This window comes from Mytilus edulis, chromosome 8, assembly GCF_963676685.1.
Source record: "Mytilus edulis chromosome 8, xbMytEdul2.2, whole genome shotgun sequence".
Lineage (NCBI taxonomy): Eukaryota > Metazoa > Mollusca > Bivalvia > Mytilida > Mytilidae > Mytilus > Mytilus edulis.
In genome coordinates, this window is record NC_092351.1 from 11,782,206 (window position 1) to 11,798,936 (window position 16,731).

The following is a 16,731-nucleotide window of genomic DNA, read 5'->3' on the forward strand; positions in this document are numbered from 1 at the left end:
ATACACAAATAGTCATGTACATTTTTTCGTATCTAAGCACACTGACTGTGTTATTAAAACGTATATATTGGTGATGGGTGCACTAAAGTACATTATTAATAAAGATTCTCTCCTCTATTTGATATTGAATGGCGTAGCGTTATAACTTACAACTGACATAATTACATGTTAATTCTTAGATAAAGAAGCTTATGCTAAGTTATTTCGGTTCGTGATGCTTTTATTCAGATTTATTTTGACGTCGATGCAACTAAACATATCCAAATAATCATGTACATGTTTCCCTTTATTTCTCTTCATCCCTTTTTTCCCATAAAATTTTCGTTTTAGTGATTTTCTTTTGACTTGTATTGTGGACAAGGAGAGGAATGCTGGTATTTGTTTGAAGATAGCTACACAATGTGCAGACGTGTGGGTATGATTTGTTTAGAATACAGTACTTATTAGATACATTATTCCTGTTGGAAAGAATATAATCAATCTGTGAGGATCCATGGTGGGCATGATAAAAGAAGGTAGTTTGGCCATTGTCTGGGCCATAGGATTGATACCCCAGCTTGTCCTACAAGACAAACATACATCTGCAACGTTAAAAAAATCAATAGATACATTTTTACATGATAAATCTAGATACAAACCATCCGGCTGCTGAGAGCTTTCATGACTGTATATCAATACTTTTACTAAAATAAAGGCAGCATCGAATTACCAATATACTTGTACCTCTGATTTATAGCGTTTAATTTTGTCAATTCTTATGGATTTGCCCTTTAGAATTTGCCTTGAAGTTTGATATTTTGCATTTCGTTTTTTAATAACTTATATGATTAAGATTAAAAAAAAACCAAAAAAAAACGATATATTGCGATTTTATCAGCATATATTTATCAGATACACAATGGTACAACATAAGAATATACTTTAATTGTGATTTTAAAATTAAAAGTATATTCCATGAATTAGGAATCAAATTAAGAAAATTTACAATTCAACAATTGAAAAGGTTGAATTTTTACTAGTTATACACCCAGCACGCGTTACGGTAGCTGTCCTTCAGAAATCCATTAGATCAAACGTTCCAGACAAAACAATGACAGCTATTACAATTAAAGTATCAAGTATGGTGACGTATCGTTATATGTTGAACTTTTACTGATCAAAGTTTATTTAGACATGTCTTTCATCTGAAAAATTTTCAAAAATTGATGTAAAAATACAAGGAATTCTGACAGCCCATGCCTTCAAATCATGTAAGTCTGCAATGTCCCTCAAATTTTCTGGATAACAGCTCGTCTTGGCACTTTAATTTAATTAATACATGTTTTTCCTTTTGCATTTATTGTCAGAAACCTTCACAATAATATTCTTTTCATCATTAATCAAACCTTGTAACTTCTAACTTGTGGCTTATTTACAAACTTGTCGTTCAAAATATCATCCATCATTTAGTGTAATAAAACATTTTATATATCACCCATGTAGCATGGTATTAATATATTATGAAAGATCATACAAATATATATGTCAATCTTAATCAGAACAATCAAGGCGCGAGTGGGCGTAAGGTTCGTCAAGGTTTGGTTTTAATTATTATTATGAGTGCATATCGTCTCATTTTGTTAAAGTCGCTAAATATAAGTTCTCAAAAACTATTCTGCTGTTTGGATTCTCTTACGTATATCATATATCACAAATACACAAACTTAATATACATATACTGGTTAACTTTAAACAATTATGACTTAGATTGACAGTTATCTCACATATCATTTTATCTTATATCTATAAAAGACTACTTGAACTGATGTTTTTGTTTATTTTTTATTCCATGGCTTTCTTCTACTGAACAGTATTACTTAAAAGGATACTAAAGACGTATAATGTAGGTTGATTGCCTACATGTATCAAGGATTCATAATACTATTACACATAAAAAAAAAAGTTGATAAAGAAGATTTGAAATTGTGTAAGTAAGATCATTGTAATAAACAAAAGATATAATTCGAAAAAAATGAAACTAGACCTGTATGCCTTAAGCTATCTAAGATTTTCGTTATTAAAGACGTTACTAGTTTTTTAGTAGAGTTTAAGAAACACTAGACTCACTAGAGTTAATGTATGTTAGGCCCTGCTTACCAGTATTAATAAATATGCTGAATATCTTTTAGTTTTAGTACTTAGAAATTAAAGTTATATTTACCAATGTATAAACAATTATAGTTATGTTTACTTTTAGAACTACAAAGATTTTTATAAATAAATTCATTTGTGTTTTCTTATCACTGACATTTACTAGTACTTACACATTGTAATAAATGTTACATTTTCTTCATTTAGGCATTAAATAAAAATGTAGTCAAGTTCAAACAGTGAATTCGAATATGATGTGCTTCTTTCGCTTAGTGAATAAACCCATGCTCTAAATCCAATACAATTTGTTTTCAAATGCCTATATTGACTACTGCATAATAATGAGTTTTATCAAATTGGCATGCATTTTATATATGTCATTAACTTAAAACACGTCCAAACTCTTAAATGATGCACATGTTGTTACTAATTCATGTAGTTTAACTGTTATATGCTGCAATTCGAAATTGACATATTTGACCTAGATACGACAACCGTTATCAAAAATTCCGTTATCAAAAAGTCGTTAGTAAATAGTCCGTAATCAAAAAGTCGTTAGTAAAAAGTCCGTTATCAAAAAGCAAAATCAAAAGCTCATACACCTCAAACGAACGAATAACAACATATTCCTGACTTGGGAAGGCATTTTCGTATGTAGAATGCAGGATTAAACCTGGTTTTATAGCTAGCTAAACCTCTCGCTTGTATGACAGTCCCATATAATTTCATTATATTGACAACGATGTGTGAACAGAATAAATAGACATAATACTAGTAGGTAAAATCGTAAAAATAATTATACAGCAGTCAACATTGTGAAATAATCGTTATCACTATAAAAACAAAATGAAACAAAGAAATACAAAGCACATTAGCAAAAATAAAAGAATGAATGGGGGCATTAAATGTCATGCCTCGTGTAGGGGGTGTACCACACTCTCTACATATTCAAAACTTGTAGAACGATCTTTCAGTGCCCTGTTGGAAGGTAACATTTCTGTCCCTATTACATACATTTATTTCAAGCAACAGTCGATATTTCTGTTCTTTATCCCAGTCAAGCAGCAGAACTCAATAATTGTTTTTCATATTACTGACTTTTGTTTTGAATGTCGTTTATCAACGCAAAGAAAAAAACAACCACAAAACAAATATAACGGGATAGCATGCAATCTACAATGTGTTATACTGCACAATATAAATTTGGTGTTAACCTTTTTTTAATTATTCATATAATAATTAACTGGATCTAAATAGAGTTATTCTTTATTGAGTCAGTTTATTATGTCTTGTGAATATTTTATATGTTTTGTTTACACCTGTTGTCAATGTATATATAACCTTGATCCTATAATATTGTATCACATGCATTACTCTAGGTCCCTATCCATATGTGTATGACGTTTTTAACATAAAATATTGATTTTATTTATTTGGCCTAATTTCGATGATTTAGAAAATTATGTTGCATCCAATAAGTCGTACATTCTAATATTTTAACCCATAAACTTTTAGATTTGTCGTCTTAGCAAGTTCTGTTGACTTTTTTTCTGTTTTGATCGATTGTCATACATTCCTAAATCTGCTAGAATGAACAGTGTTATAGGTTGCATTCCGGGTTTTGGCTTTACTTGCGTCCCTATTTGATGTTATTAGCTTTTAATGATTGGAGAATATTTGAACTGGAGCATTTTAGCTGCTTCATTTGTTACAATCATCGGCAATTTTGAAAATTCCAAAGAACGTAGTACATATGATGCTCCTTTCCAATGAGGTTTCTACGGAGTTCATTTGATGAATTATTGAAATGGATACTAAAATTTGATTTCACTTTATGTTAAATGTTGAATGATTCTTCACTGTGTTTTATGTCAACAACGGTCATTTTAATATTTTAAATACTGTGTATGGACATCTACATATGACAGACTGCATTCTCATGAAGTTGCATTCAGTTAGATCTAATGATAATTATTAATCCATCAAATTCCGAAAACCAAGCTACACCAAAAGTACGAAATTATATTAATAATATAAAATAATCTAACAATATCAGTATGTCACCCGACATTCGGTTTGGGATGGCATATTGATAGAGGAATAACATGCATGTCAAGATGTTATCTGCTGTTTTAAATAGAATCATTATTTCTTGTTTTGATGTCTGCAATTTACCTTTATTTGATGATGCGATGTTGGCCTATCTTACAATCTTGTCTTTACACTTCAAAGACAATTAGTACACAGAAGTTAATAAAGTTTGTGCACTGTTAAAGATATGACGTGTATGATGACGTAAGTCCACGTACAACCATGACAGATTTTAACACCATAGTATTAAACATAACTTTCCATTAGGAATTATAGTTCAGGTATGTACAATATCATGTTGTCAGACAGGAAGCAATTTATTTTTTGATATTTCAATGGCAGTCTAATAATCCAATAAACCACCAAAGCATGTACGTAGTCTAACTTAGCTGCATGTTCAAAATGGTTCTGTCATAAATCATCTATAAAGATAAGATATTGAAAAGCCTGAGCATGCAAAACAAACTTGCCAATCATCAAACCATCAATCATTGAAAACACATTTGAACATAAAAATTAAATTACGTTATAGAGCTGGAGGGATACATTTGATTTAGCATACTATGAGTGAACACCACTGGTTTCTCCTAAGTACACACAATCCTTTAATAGGTTGTATCAGCCGGAATAAAAAATATAGTCATCTTTGTCAACACTGATTGTCATTCTCTTTCTCTGACACATTCAATTGTATAATTCACTTTTTAGTGCACTCATCTGTGCGAATTAAATATAATACTATAATTGTTTGTTTTGTTTGTATACGGTTCATTCTAAAAATCATCTGTTTAGTCATTGTAGTGTCAATGGATACTGTTGGGAAGAAAGTGAATATTTTAAATATTGTCCAGCGATTGAAAATATTCATGTTACTTGAGTAAAAGAAAAGATTGAAAAATACACAACTACCGTGGATCACGTTTGACGAGGCAAACGAAATACTGTACTTTGAAAAGTAAAATCATAAAAATATTGAATTCCGAGGAATTTTCAAAACGGAAAGTCCCTCGTAAATGACTAAATCAAAAGCTCAAACACATCAAACGAATGGATAACAACTGTCGTATGTCTGACTTGGTACAGGCATTTTGTTATGTAGAAAATAGTGGATTAAACCTGGTTTTATAGCTAGCTTATTTACCTCTCGCTTGTAAGCACGAAAGGCATATAAAACAACGATCATAAGCCAAATTTAAATACAAGAATACAAAAATTTACTAGAGCACAATAACACAATGACGAGAGCCACGTCATATGTACCAAAGAAACACAAAAAGTAACATAGACAAAGCACATTACCAAAAACTAAAAACAAGAGTTCAAATTTTTTACAATAGCACATTACCACAATCATTAAAGCATTGATATTTGTAACAGACCACCATAACCGCATGGTAATTCATTTCACTACAATGTTTACATGGATGTTATAAATATATTGAAAGTAGTTAGCATAATGTTAATTGTAGCGATTATGTATTTTCATCTTGAAAAAAATACATTCTATCTACAAAAGCATGGAACCGCCTGTTTCTGCGAATTAGGAAGCCGGAAGTTAAACCACGATTACCTAGCTTTTGTCAAGATTAAAAACAAAATCGTAAATCGGGTTTTTTCTAAAACCAAGATTTTAAACGAATTATTTAAGTTCGGTAACTTGACACCGTAGATAAGACAATTTTGCTAGTTGTTCAGTTTCAAGCATTCAAATGATTAAAGTATTCGCATTTTATGTAAGCAACCTTTATGACACTGGAATGTTTATCAAATTTGACATTTATATTTTATCTTGCATGCATGATACACCCGTTTAACCGTAAAAAGGAGATTTACGTCAAGTGGTGGTTTAGTATTCTGATCTTATTATTGTAGTCTCATTGTTCCTTACGGAAATAAGAATATGAAGTATACTTCAAGCTTAAATCTGTTGGCTTTTGTGAATAAGAAAGTTTTTGTTATAATGCAAAGTTAGTTGTATGTCTTACAGTAAATTTGGCTACACGTTTAATCGAGATTGAAATATTGATCAAGTGGAAAACCATCACAATCGCATTAAGACTTCTACTTCACTGGGGATTAAAACAAAACAGTTGTGGCTTCTGTGGTGACAATTTGGCATCATATCAAATCATAAAACAAAAACAAAAGTGAATATAGATAAATAGATAGGAAATTAGATGTGAAAACATTATTACATACAATAATATATACTTCTATTCCTTATAATAAGGCTCAATTTTCATAGGGAAGCAATCATAAAATTCCGTTTTAGAAATTCGACATCGAAAATTAAAGAAGAATTAAAAATAAAATTGCAGATATCAAGCCAAGCAAGACATTAGGAGAAAACACAGAGCCTTATATTGCAAAAGTAAGTAGTCCTATATCAAAGGACCAAGAATGTATTTAGGACAATAGAAACCATTTCAACAGCCGTAACTTTTGACACATTTAAACTTTACTCGTATCTCTATCTGTTAGTATAACATTGTCTTTTGAGTTGTGCAATTTCTTCCACTTCTAATAAGTTTGTTGTATTAACATATATTTAAACTGCGGTATAGATATTTTTTTATAGCAAAATCACAAAAATACTGAACTCCGAGAAAAATTCAAAAAGAAAAGTTCCTAATCAAATGGCAAAATCAAAAGCTCAAACACTTCAAACGAATGGATAACAACTGGCATATTCCTGACTTTGTACAGACATTTTCATACGTAAAAAATGGTGATCTAAACCTGGTTTTAAAGCTAGCTAAACCTCTCACTTGTATGACAGTCACATAAAATTTCATTGTATTGACAACGATGTGTGAACAAAACAAACAGACATAATGAGTTAAGACGATTGTACTTATCGATGTTCAAATCTATAAATCGATTACGATGAGACTAATCAAGGTAACTAGCAAAATCTACAGAAATTGCTGGAACTCCTAAAGTAACGACACTTGGCTCATCGACGGGAAGAGTGTTTCCTGCCATGCACAAACGTCAAGTGAACTCACATTCGGTTCAATGACATTGTCACAATTGGGAACAGGACACAATCGATTCAATGCAGATCAGACAACTTGTAAAACTGGTATTAAAAGATGGATCTAAGACCACGAAAACATGTTGCTTGTCAAATACAACACCGCCACGTAGAATTGTTCAATTTACATGTTATTGATATAACTACAATTTTACAGATAGTAAATTAAAAGATGGTATTGATGTCGCATCAAGGTATAATCTTCAAATATTTATGAATTTCAACCAGATTGTTTAATTAATAGCATATGTCAGTAAAATACACCCGATACCAAATTACAACGATGTGAGAAAAAGTTGAAATCCCGCTTGAATACTTAATTTGGTTTGGCGTTTGGTATTGACACTTGAATTAAACTCAGCAAAGATACCAGGATTCAGATGTTGTACGCAAGGCACGCCTTTCGTCTACTAATTGATAATGTTTAAAAAGTCAATTAAATAAGTAAATAAAGCTTACTATGCTGTATGGGTTTAGCACATTGTTAAAGATCGTACGGTGGAATATGGTTGTTTTCTTTTACGTTAATTTGTCTACTTTTTTAGTGTTTAATTATAAAGGTAGAAACTGTTCCAGTCTACAGAACAAATATTTTGTTTTTGGTGTTCTTTTAACAATATTCACCTGGTCTGTGTTTTAGCTAGTTGTATTCACTTTATATGTTATATCATAATTATAACTAATTTGCTCGTTGGATATTTATTCTTATTTTACTAACCACAAATGTTTTATCAAGTGTAAAGTACATATAGATCAAACTTCTTTACTCCCACTTCATGTCGATAAAATATTATCTAACGTAGGTTCCATGATCAGATTATATATGTATTTAAAGAAATGGTCATGCTTTTTTATTCTTGTCGTGGGATCGAAAATTTGATTATATGTTTGCAAAAATAATTATTTAACGTTGCCAAGTCTTTTTGAATAGGTACCGGATGAATTATTAACAAGAGTGGTTTAGAAAAACAGATGACTGCGTCAAGTACTGAGTCTCTCTAGCTTGAATCACACTTTGGCTAATTGTTCTACTGATGTAAGATACAGTTAAGAACTATTTTATATTTAAAGATAATGATTGCCCAACGTTCTTTTTATTGGAGTTTTATACTTATGGGTTTTCGTACTACTTATATTTACAAAAAAGAGATCTGGAGTAGTAATTTTTACCATTTTTTGTTATTAGTGTAGATTTGTATATGCATTCAAAGCAATTGCTTGTAATTCATCGTAAAAGTTATTAGTTATAACATGGACTTCAAGGGTTAAAAAAATTGCCTGTTGATGACTACTGTGAAATAGAGAAATAAAGCAATCTATATTGTATTTTTTTTATCAGATTTGCAAACCATGATAGCGGGAAGTGTTTGAAGAGCTAAAGGAAACACAACTCGAAACGGTACATTTTCTTCTATGAAATTGTGCTAGTCCACTCGGCGCGACTAAATAGTATAGAGTTATGATCGTCAAAAAAAATCTGTAGCATGGTACCTTCGATGTATAAAAATATTAGTGTTAATAACACCTTATGTAAGAACCCTGGGTTTTGATTGGTTGATAGCCAGTGTATTTTTCACCAATTCACTGTTATCAAATGAATATCGTTAATTTTTTAACGCCACCGGGTTATTTGCTAAAAGGATATGCCTTTTTTACACTCTCTGTCGTAGTATTTGCCAAAAAAAAACTCTATCCGACTGGACGCTTGTAACGTCACGATCATCAATGCGTTTTTGAACATTAACATTCGGTGTAATTAAACAGATATATTATGTTCTTGAGGGATATTTGCCTTACGGCTCGTGAAATTTAATATTCTCTCGACTGGTATTTTTCGCAAATACCCCTCCTTAACATGATATATCTATTTAAAGACATAAGTTATTCCTCAATCTGAAACTTAATTTGACTTAACATGTGCCTTCGGTTTCTCTTTCTTAGTATTTATTAGAAAATAATTTGATAGACGCCGTGGATAGTTTGGAAATGTGTTTAAAATGTGGTCTACATCAATCTACACGTATATATTTCCGTTTTGTATACTACACAATTGTACGATATATGTGAATATGAACATGTACGCAAGTTTCGTCTCTTTAATACTGCAAACATACACAAATCGGGAAAAAGAAGAAAGGTTGCCGCCAAAATGCCAGACGGTAAAAAAAAAGTTAACCACACAAACAACATCTGACTTCTCTGAAACAGAGAGACATACTTACTAGGAAGACATCTATAAATTTGCAAATTTACCATGCATATTCAAAACGAACACAAAACAACAATCAATGCAATGCGTAAGTAGATCAGGATGAAGGGCATGCGAGAACTAAAAAATACTAATTACAAGATAGAGAAGAAATCATGACTTTCTCTAGCCAAATATCTGGTATTCTTGAAGAATAATCAGTACAACTAATGATCATAGTACTTTTATTGTTGTTCATCAAAAAAGGAAGAACATTTTTCATATAGTTTTACTTCGTTGTGATGATAATTTTAAATCCTTGTAAGTTTAATCTTCTTTGTTATGATATAATTAACAGTGAGCCCTATTATGATTCTCATCTGGTGTTAACTGTCTACAGTTATTTGTCTTAATGAATCTTAAATACATTACTTTATCACGGAAGTGTCAGCAGAATTCATTGACAGACTTTAAATTTTATCGCATTTAAGAATCAAATTAAAAATTTGTTTATTCTTTAACTTTTGTTGTAAGATCGAAATACGAAAAATGTCCTTGAACGAGTTAAATAGCTTGGGATTACATAAAGTATACAACAAAATGGTATTTCTATTAAATATTTTTCATGTTTTTTGTGTTTTTGTATTTGATTCGTTAATTTGGTGTTTTATCCGTCTAGATTTTCTAAAGTAGACTTGATAATGGGGTTTTTTATATAAAATTTTGTTAAAATTGTTATATCCCTTTTCATTTTAAAAGAAGATATATATCAAAAAGATTTCAAACTTGTTAACTGGTTTTTTTTTTCATGCAATATATTCTTTAATATAGCACAATATAAAACTATTATAACACCTTTAAGTTGCGGCAGTAAACGCAAGCAACATAGCTATAAAAAAGACCTAGAGTTTTCATGAAAATACAGGAGTGTTCGGGATTAGGTTTAAACCGAGTCTGTATGTATAAAAAAAAAGTTCGGTATGATTGCCAATGAGACAACTCTCCACATGAAAAAGAAAATAATAACGATAGGTCACCGTACGGCCTTCAACAATGAGCAAAGCCCATACAGCATAGTCAGCTATAAAAGGCCCCGAAATAACAATGTAAAACAATTCAAACGAGGAAACTAACGGTCTATTGTATGTAAAAAAAAAAGAACGAAAAACAAATAAGTTACACATAAACAAACGACTACCACTGAATTACAGGCTTCTGACCTGGGACAGGCACATGTCTTGCAGATGCATTTTGTTTTATTCTGTCTTACTACCAACGTAATATTTCGGTGACATAAGCTAATATTTACAAAAGCTTGCCATAAACAAATTGAAGAAAACATAGTATGACTAAGTTGTGAGAAGAGAAACACCAACAAAACAGTAAAGGATAAGGATGTTAAAAACAAATGGCCAGCGGTCGAACGGTTCTAAATAATGAGCAAAACTTATCTGTATACTATAAAGCAAAATTACTCTTTACACAGGTCAAGTTAGAATAACTATAATATAAGGTTTCTTTCAATTTGACAGGTCTACGGACTAAGCGTCCCCTACTATGCTTGTATCATTCGTCATATGATTCCAAATTTGGAAGATTAACTCAGAAGGGAGAGACGCATCATTTTGGCATCAATATCAGAACGAGGCAACACAGAAGAAAACGTATATTCTTTAAATTAAACGTTCCTCTGACAAATATATCATGCGAATGAAGAACTTAAGAATGTTGTTACCGAATTATTTCGTGCATTGGTACACGTACATGTATACAAAATTGCTATAATAATAGTTCATAATACAAACAAAATGTTCATGAAACCAAAGCGCTAAAACCACACTTTGCATTATCTGATAGTAATTAAACTTAGTTTTTATATTAAAAAATAGAAAAAAGCAATCCAACATGCAAGTATTACTACCTTAATTTACCTATTACTTATTATCTATTGATGACCGTAAGTTTTGGTCCAGTATTTGTATAGACATGTCATTAGTGTCACCAGTGTCAAGACTATACCGTCACGATATCCAGTGTTCATATAAATTCATCATCAATTCATAAGATATTCAAAGACGCAAGATCATGACCATGCATATGATACATGTGTATGCTTTGGTTTCTTTTCTGCCACTAGCACTTTGTGTGATAAAAGGTATATCGTTAAGGGGTGCTTTTTGGGGGATGGGGTGATGTTGTGTGGGTCTTTTCTGTTTTGTTTTATTTTAACTTTTATTTCTAACTATTTAATTTTATTATAATTTTTTGGGGGAGGCATTGATGAGTTTTATAGTGTTTCTGTTAATATTATAAACCCAATTTTCTTTCTTTAACAGGAAATCCTATTATTGATTATCATTGCATATCGACATTTCATAATGTTTTACACTTTCAGATGTTGTTTACATTGTTGACAGATCAGGAAGTATACAAGAACGGCACTTTGACGAAGCAGTAGAATTCATATACAACGTCACAGAGTTCCTAACCATTGATGAGCAAAATCTTAAAGTATCTGTAATGACGTTCTCCTCTGATAACAGACTTGACATTGCTTTCGACTCATACACAAATAAAACAGAACTTCTACAAAAAATTAACAACTTGAAAGGAACTATAACAAATGGGAATACACAGACAGGAATGGCTATCAATTATACCCAATCCACAATTCTTACAACAGGCAAGGGTGCTCGGTCCGGAGCTGAAGTTGCAGTTATCGTCATGACTGACGGACAGTCTTCCGGATATCCTAAACCTGAAACCGAAGGTGATAATCTACGAGCAGATGGCGCTGATGTGTTTTCCTTGGGAATAGGTTCTGCTCTCTCTGCAAGTAATGCTGAACTGAAGGGGATAGCAAGTGATCCTGATTCGTACTATCTGTTGTACGTTTCAAGCTTTGTATATCTGTGCAATCTAGTTCCAGACCTAGTACCAAAGTTAGGTAAGTTTGTGTTTTGTCAAGGAGACATATAACCAAAAGATATCTAGAGGTTAGAATTACTATGTTGATGAATGCTATAATGTGAATTGGATTATAAGTACGTTATTTTTTGTCTCTTTTATCACATATAGTATATAGTCAATTATCAGAAATGTATGTTGACCTTGATATTCCTTATGATTTTTGCAGTCATTGCGCTAATTTTGTTTTGGCGAAAATAAAATTTCAGTCTAATTTTAGCAGTTTGTTCTCATGGTGTGCTTATACATCCCTCTCCATGAAAGAGATGAGAGCTTTATGAAAACCTTGTAACTTCCTATATGTTCCTTTTTCCAAGCTAGGGCCTGTAATCGCATGGTTTTGGGTTTATTTTTAATCAAATCCTTGTTGTTTATGGTTTTTGACATAAATCAGAACGTTGGTTACTTTTTTTATGTTGTCATCCTGGGTCTTTTATAACTGATTCTATAGTTAATGTTTAGGGAGCTACCATTTGATTTTTATGGGGGGGGGGGGGGGGGGGGGGGGGCTAGGATGAAATTTGAAAAAAATAGGCAGGACAGGAGTTTTGAGTAAAAAAAAAAGGCAGGATGAGAAACTTGTTAAAAAAAAGGCAGGATGACAATTTGTGTAAAAAAAGTCAGGATAAACTAGTAAAAAAAAAGGCAGGACCGAATAGAGTAAAAAATAAAAAGGCAGGACAGAGATTACAACTAAAAAAACAAGCAGGACAAAATTTTTCATCCTAGCCCCATAGTCGCATTTGTCATCCATTCATATGAATATTCAGATTGAGTTATTTTAGGAGAAAAACGAGAAAAAAGGCATCCGGATATTGTCCCGTCATTGGACGAAATTTTAAATCAGATTAGACTTCCGGTTTGTGTTTTTTCTGTATTCTTTGAACATACATATACTACGAATAAAGTGTATTTTCAGAATTTTATCTGCCATCATTTTCAAGCAAGTTTACTATCCACGGCAGTCACAGAGTCTATTAAATAGAGATGGTCTATATAATATATCAATGATCACCATGGATCGATTAGTAAACTTAGGATTGAAAGTAAATAGGCTTTATTTATATAATAATGAATGTTCATGATGTACAGATAAGAGCTAAAATTATTCATGGGATACTTTTGATACCTTTTCTGAAATTCTCCAGTCATTAAATCTTTTACAAAATTTATTTTCAAAAAAAAGAAGATGTGGTATGATTGCCATGATGAGACAACTCTCCACAAGAGACCAAAATGACACAGAAATTAACATCATTTTCAAGCAAGTTTACTATCCACGGCAGTCACAGAGTCTATTAAATAGAGATGGTCTATATAATATATCAATGATCACCATGGATCGATTAGTAAACTTAGGATTGAAAGTAAATACGCTTTATTTATATAATAATGAATGTTCATGATGTACAGATAAGAGCTAAAATTATTCATGGGATACTTTTGATACCTTTTCTGAAATTCTCCAGTCATTAAATCTTTTACAAAATTCATTTTCAAAAAAAAAGAAGATGTGGTATGATTGCCATGATGAGACAACTCTCCACAAGAGACCAAAATGACACAGAAATTAACAACTATAGGTCACCGTACGGCCTTCAACAAAGAGCAAAGCCCAAACCGCATACTCAGCGTCAAAGGCCCCGAAATGACAATGTAATATAATGCGAACGAGAAAACTAGCGGCCTTATTTATGTACAAAAAAATGAACGAAATACAAATATGTAACACATAAATTAAACAAACGACAACCACTGAATTACAGGCTCCTTACTTAAATGTTTATAATATACTACATGTATGTTCATATTGAAATTGAAAGAAACCAAGAAATTGGGAACTTTGGAAATAAAGGTGGAGGGTAAAAACAAAACAACATTTTCCTGTCCCCAACACGGGTGGTCCCCAATATAGCCTATGGCTTATGATACTTTTGCTGAAATTCTCCAGTCATTCTGTATTTTACAAAATTCTTCCAACAACACTTTACATACTTTAAACTACGCTCTGAATGCCCGCGATTTCGCGGGTGTCTTCTAGTTAGATATAAATTTCGTTGAAACTTATTTTGAGAAACAATATTAAAAGATCAATTAGGTCTGTTCTATATGCAAAAGATGTTTTATTCTTAATTCGATTCATTCTATTCTGTCCATGAATTGCCACCTTTACACATGAAGAATGGCCTGTTACTTATATTGTTAAATTTTGAAGAAAAAAAATCTGAATGACCGCGTTTAAAAACTAAATAAGAATAGTTCTGACTAAGAAAACAAAATACCCCCTTTGAATTAAAATGGTTGCTCTTTAAGAAATATACGTGTCCACTTACGTGTTATCACAAATGTCGACACACGTTCTGTTGTTTATCTTGTGTATGGTATAAATACATTATACGATTAAAAACTGTTTATTTTTTAGAAAGCAATATTGCTGCCACCTTACTTTCCGACTGCCCGGAAGATCCTGTAGTTGCTGAGATGGACTACACCTCGACCCATCAAGAGTTGTCTACAGCAGAAGCAACAAGGCATCCAGAGCAACAAACAACAGACGCAGTAACAGAAATGGTCCAAAACACAAGTCTTGTGTTAGCTCCAGTGGATCCCAACTTTGGTTCTTCTGCTGTTATTTGGGGTAAATTTATGGAAATTTGTTGTATTAAATACATTTTGCTTTGTATTAAATGTATAACTCTAAAAAATTCAAGAATTGTCTGTTGTGGGTTTAACCTTAAAGTCTATGATAACAGGGTGATTGACTCTCAAAATTAAATGTTTCAGTAAATTCGTAATGTCTGATAGGGATTTATCGGAAGACCAAAATACCTTTCCAAAAAAAATTCCAATTTCTCTTTGATATTTCACGAAATATGATTTAATGAATTATTTTTCATTCCAACTTTAAGTCATAAATCAAAGGACTGACACCATGAAGGCTAAAAGACTAGTAGAAAAACGAAGAGGATAAACTTCAAATTATGAATAATAATGACGGTATAACACAAGCTTCTCTCAATTACTGTAACTATTATCTTTACATTTTACTACGTATATATGCATGTTTTTAAAGAATGTTACCGTTTATTGTCAGGTTTCACGTCATTTGGTTTCTGATTGAAATTTTTCTCATTGTCAATGATACTATATACCTCCTTATTTATATGATAAAAAAAACATGAATGTCTGGATAAAACAAATAACATAACATAAACTCAAGATGCGTGCTGCAATGATTTTATAAAAGATTTTAATTATCTCTTTTTCAGATCAAAGTATCGCCGCCTTCATAACAACAACAGCTCTTCTTTTTCTGAAGAATATATTTAATTAGAACAGTGTGCAGAAATCTAAAAGTTCTTTTGTACCTTCCTTTTACATAATTTTGTTTTTTCGTCAAATGTTTTATCCTTAATTATCATTTTGTACATATTTTCCTGTCAAACATAGATATTCTAAACATCATTTTCATCATACATAAAAGGAAATATCTAAAAGGCAGTGAAAAACCATAAGTCCCAGAAAGACATACATACCTATGACGTTTAAAGACGAACAAACAATAAAACAAAACATTCGGTAGATTGAACGACACGAACTAAAACCCGTAGGTGAACACAGTGCAGTGAAGTCAGTAAACATTGCTCCACTTGTGACACGTGTCTTACGCGTGGTGCTCATGTTACAACCCACTGTGTTGTTAATGGTTGGGCTCGATACCGTAGCAATATGTCTCTTTTGTTCTCCTTACACATTGTCAAATCCTGATGTATCGGTTTTAAAAAACTTACTCTTAAACATATCCGGATTTTAACATTGGAAATGAATATTCGATTGGCTTTTTTTTTCTTTTTTTTTTCCTTTTTTTTGTATTAGGCCAGCGGTTTGAAAGGATTATGAAAAACTAAGAAACGATAACATGGGGGTAATTCAAAACACTTTGAAATGATAGAAATACAGACAACCCCATGTATAAAAGAAAGAGACGAACAGACAAACGACCACCCATCTGGTGATGAAAATTTGTTATTTCGATTATTTGATATACTTGTAGTTCTAGTATTTAAAATCTGTCATATTTGTATTGAAAAAAGGCAATGTAAGACATTATCATTTCTTATATAAAGTGAACATATATTTGTAAAGGTCTAGAATTTCAATGATTTTATCAGTAAAATGTTTAAACTTACTTTTAAAATCATATACATGTATGTACTAACCAACATATTGCAAATCTCTATTTATTTTTAAACGTTGACCGTTTTGAAAATATTAAGTGTGTGTGTAGGGTTGTTTAGCCAAATAAAAAAGGAAAATA

The 16,731-nt window shown here is 31.6% G+C and overlaps 1 protein-coding gene and 1 long non-coding RNA gene across 2 annotated transcripts in view; both read left to right on the forward strand.

Moving 5' to 3' along the window:
- The window catches only part of LOC139484823 (uncharacterized), a 452,262-nt gene that overhangs the window by 334,603 nt on the left and 100,928 nt on the right, over positions 1-16,731 (forward strand). The window lies entirely within an intron of this gene.
- Positions 11,515-16,728, forward strand: LOC139484795 (collagen alpha-1(XII) chain-like). The gene is made up of 4 exons (XM_071268761.1): positions 11,515-11,601; positions 11,842-12,393; positions 14,836-15,051; positions 15,683-16,728. Exons 1-4 carry the CDS (start codon positions 11,532-11,534, stop codon positions 15,745-15,747), a joined length of 903 nt encoding a protein of 300 aa, XP_071124862.1. The 5' UTR covers positions 11,515-11,531; the 3' UTR covers positions 15,748-16,728.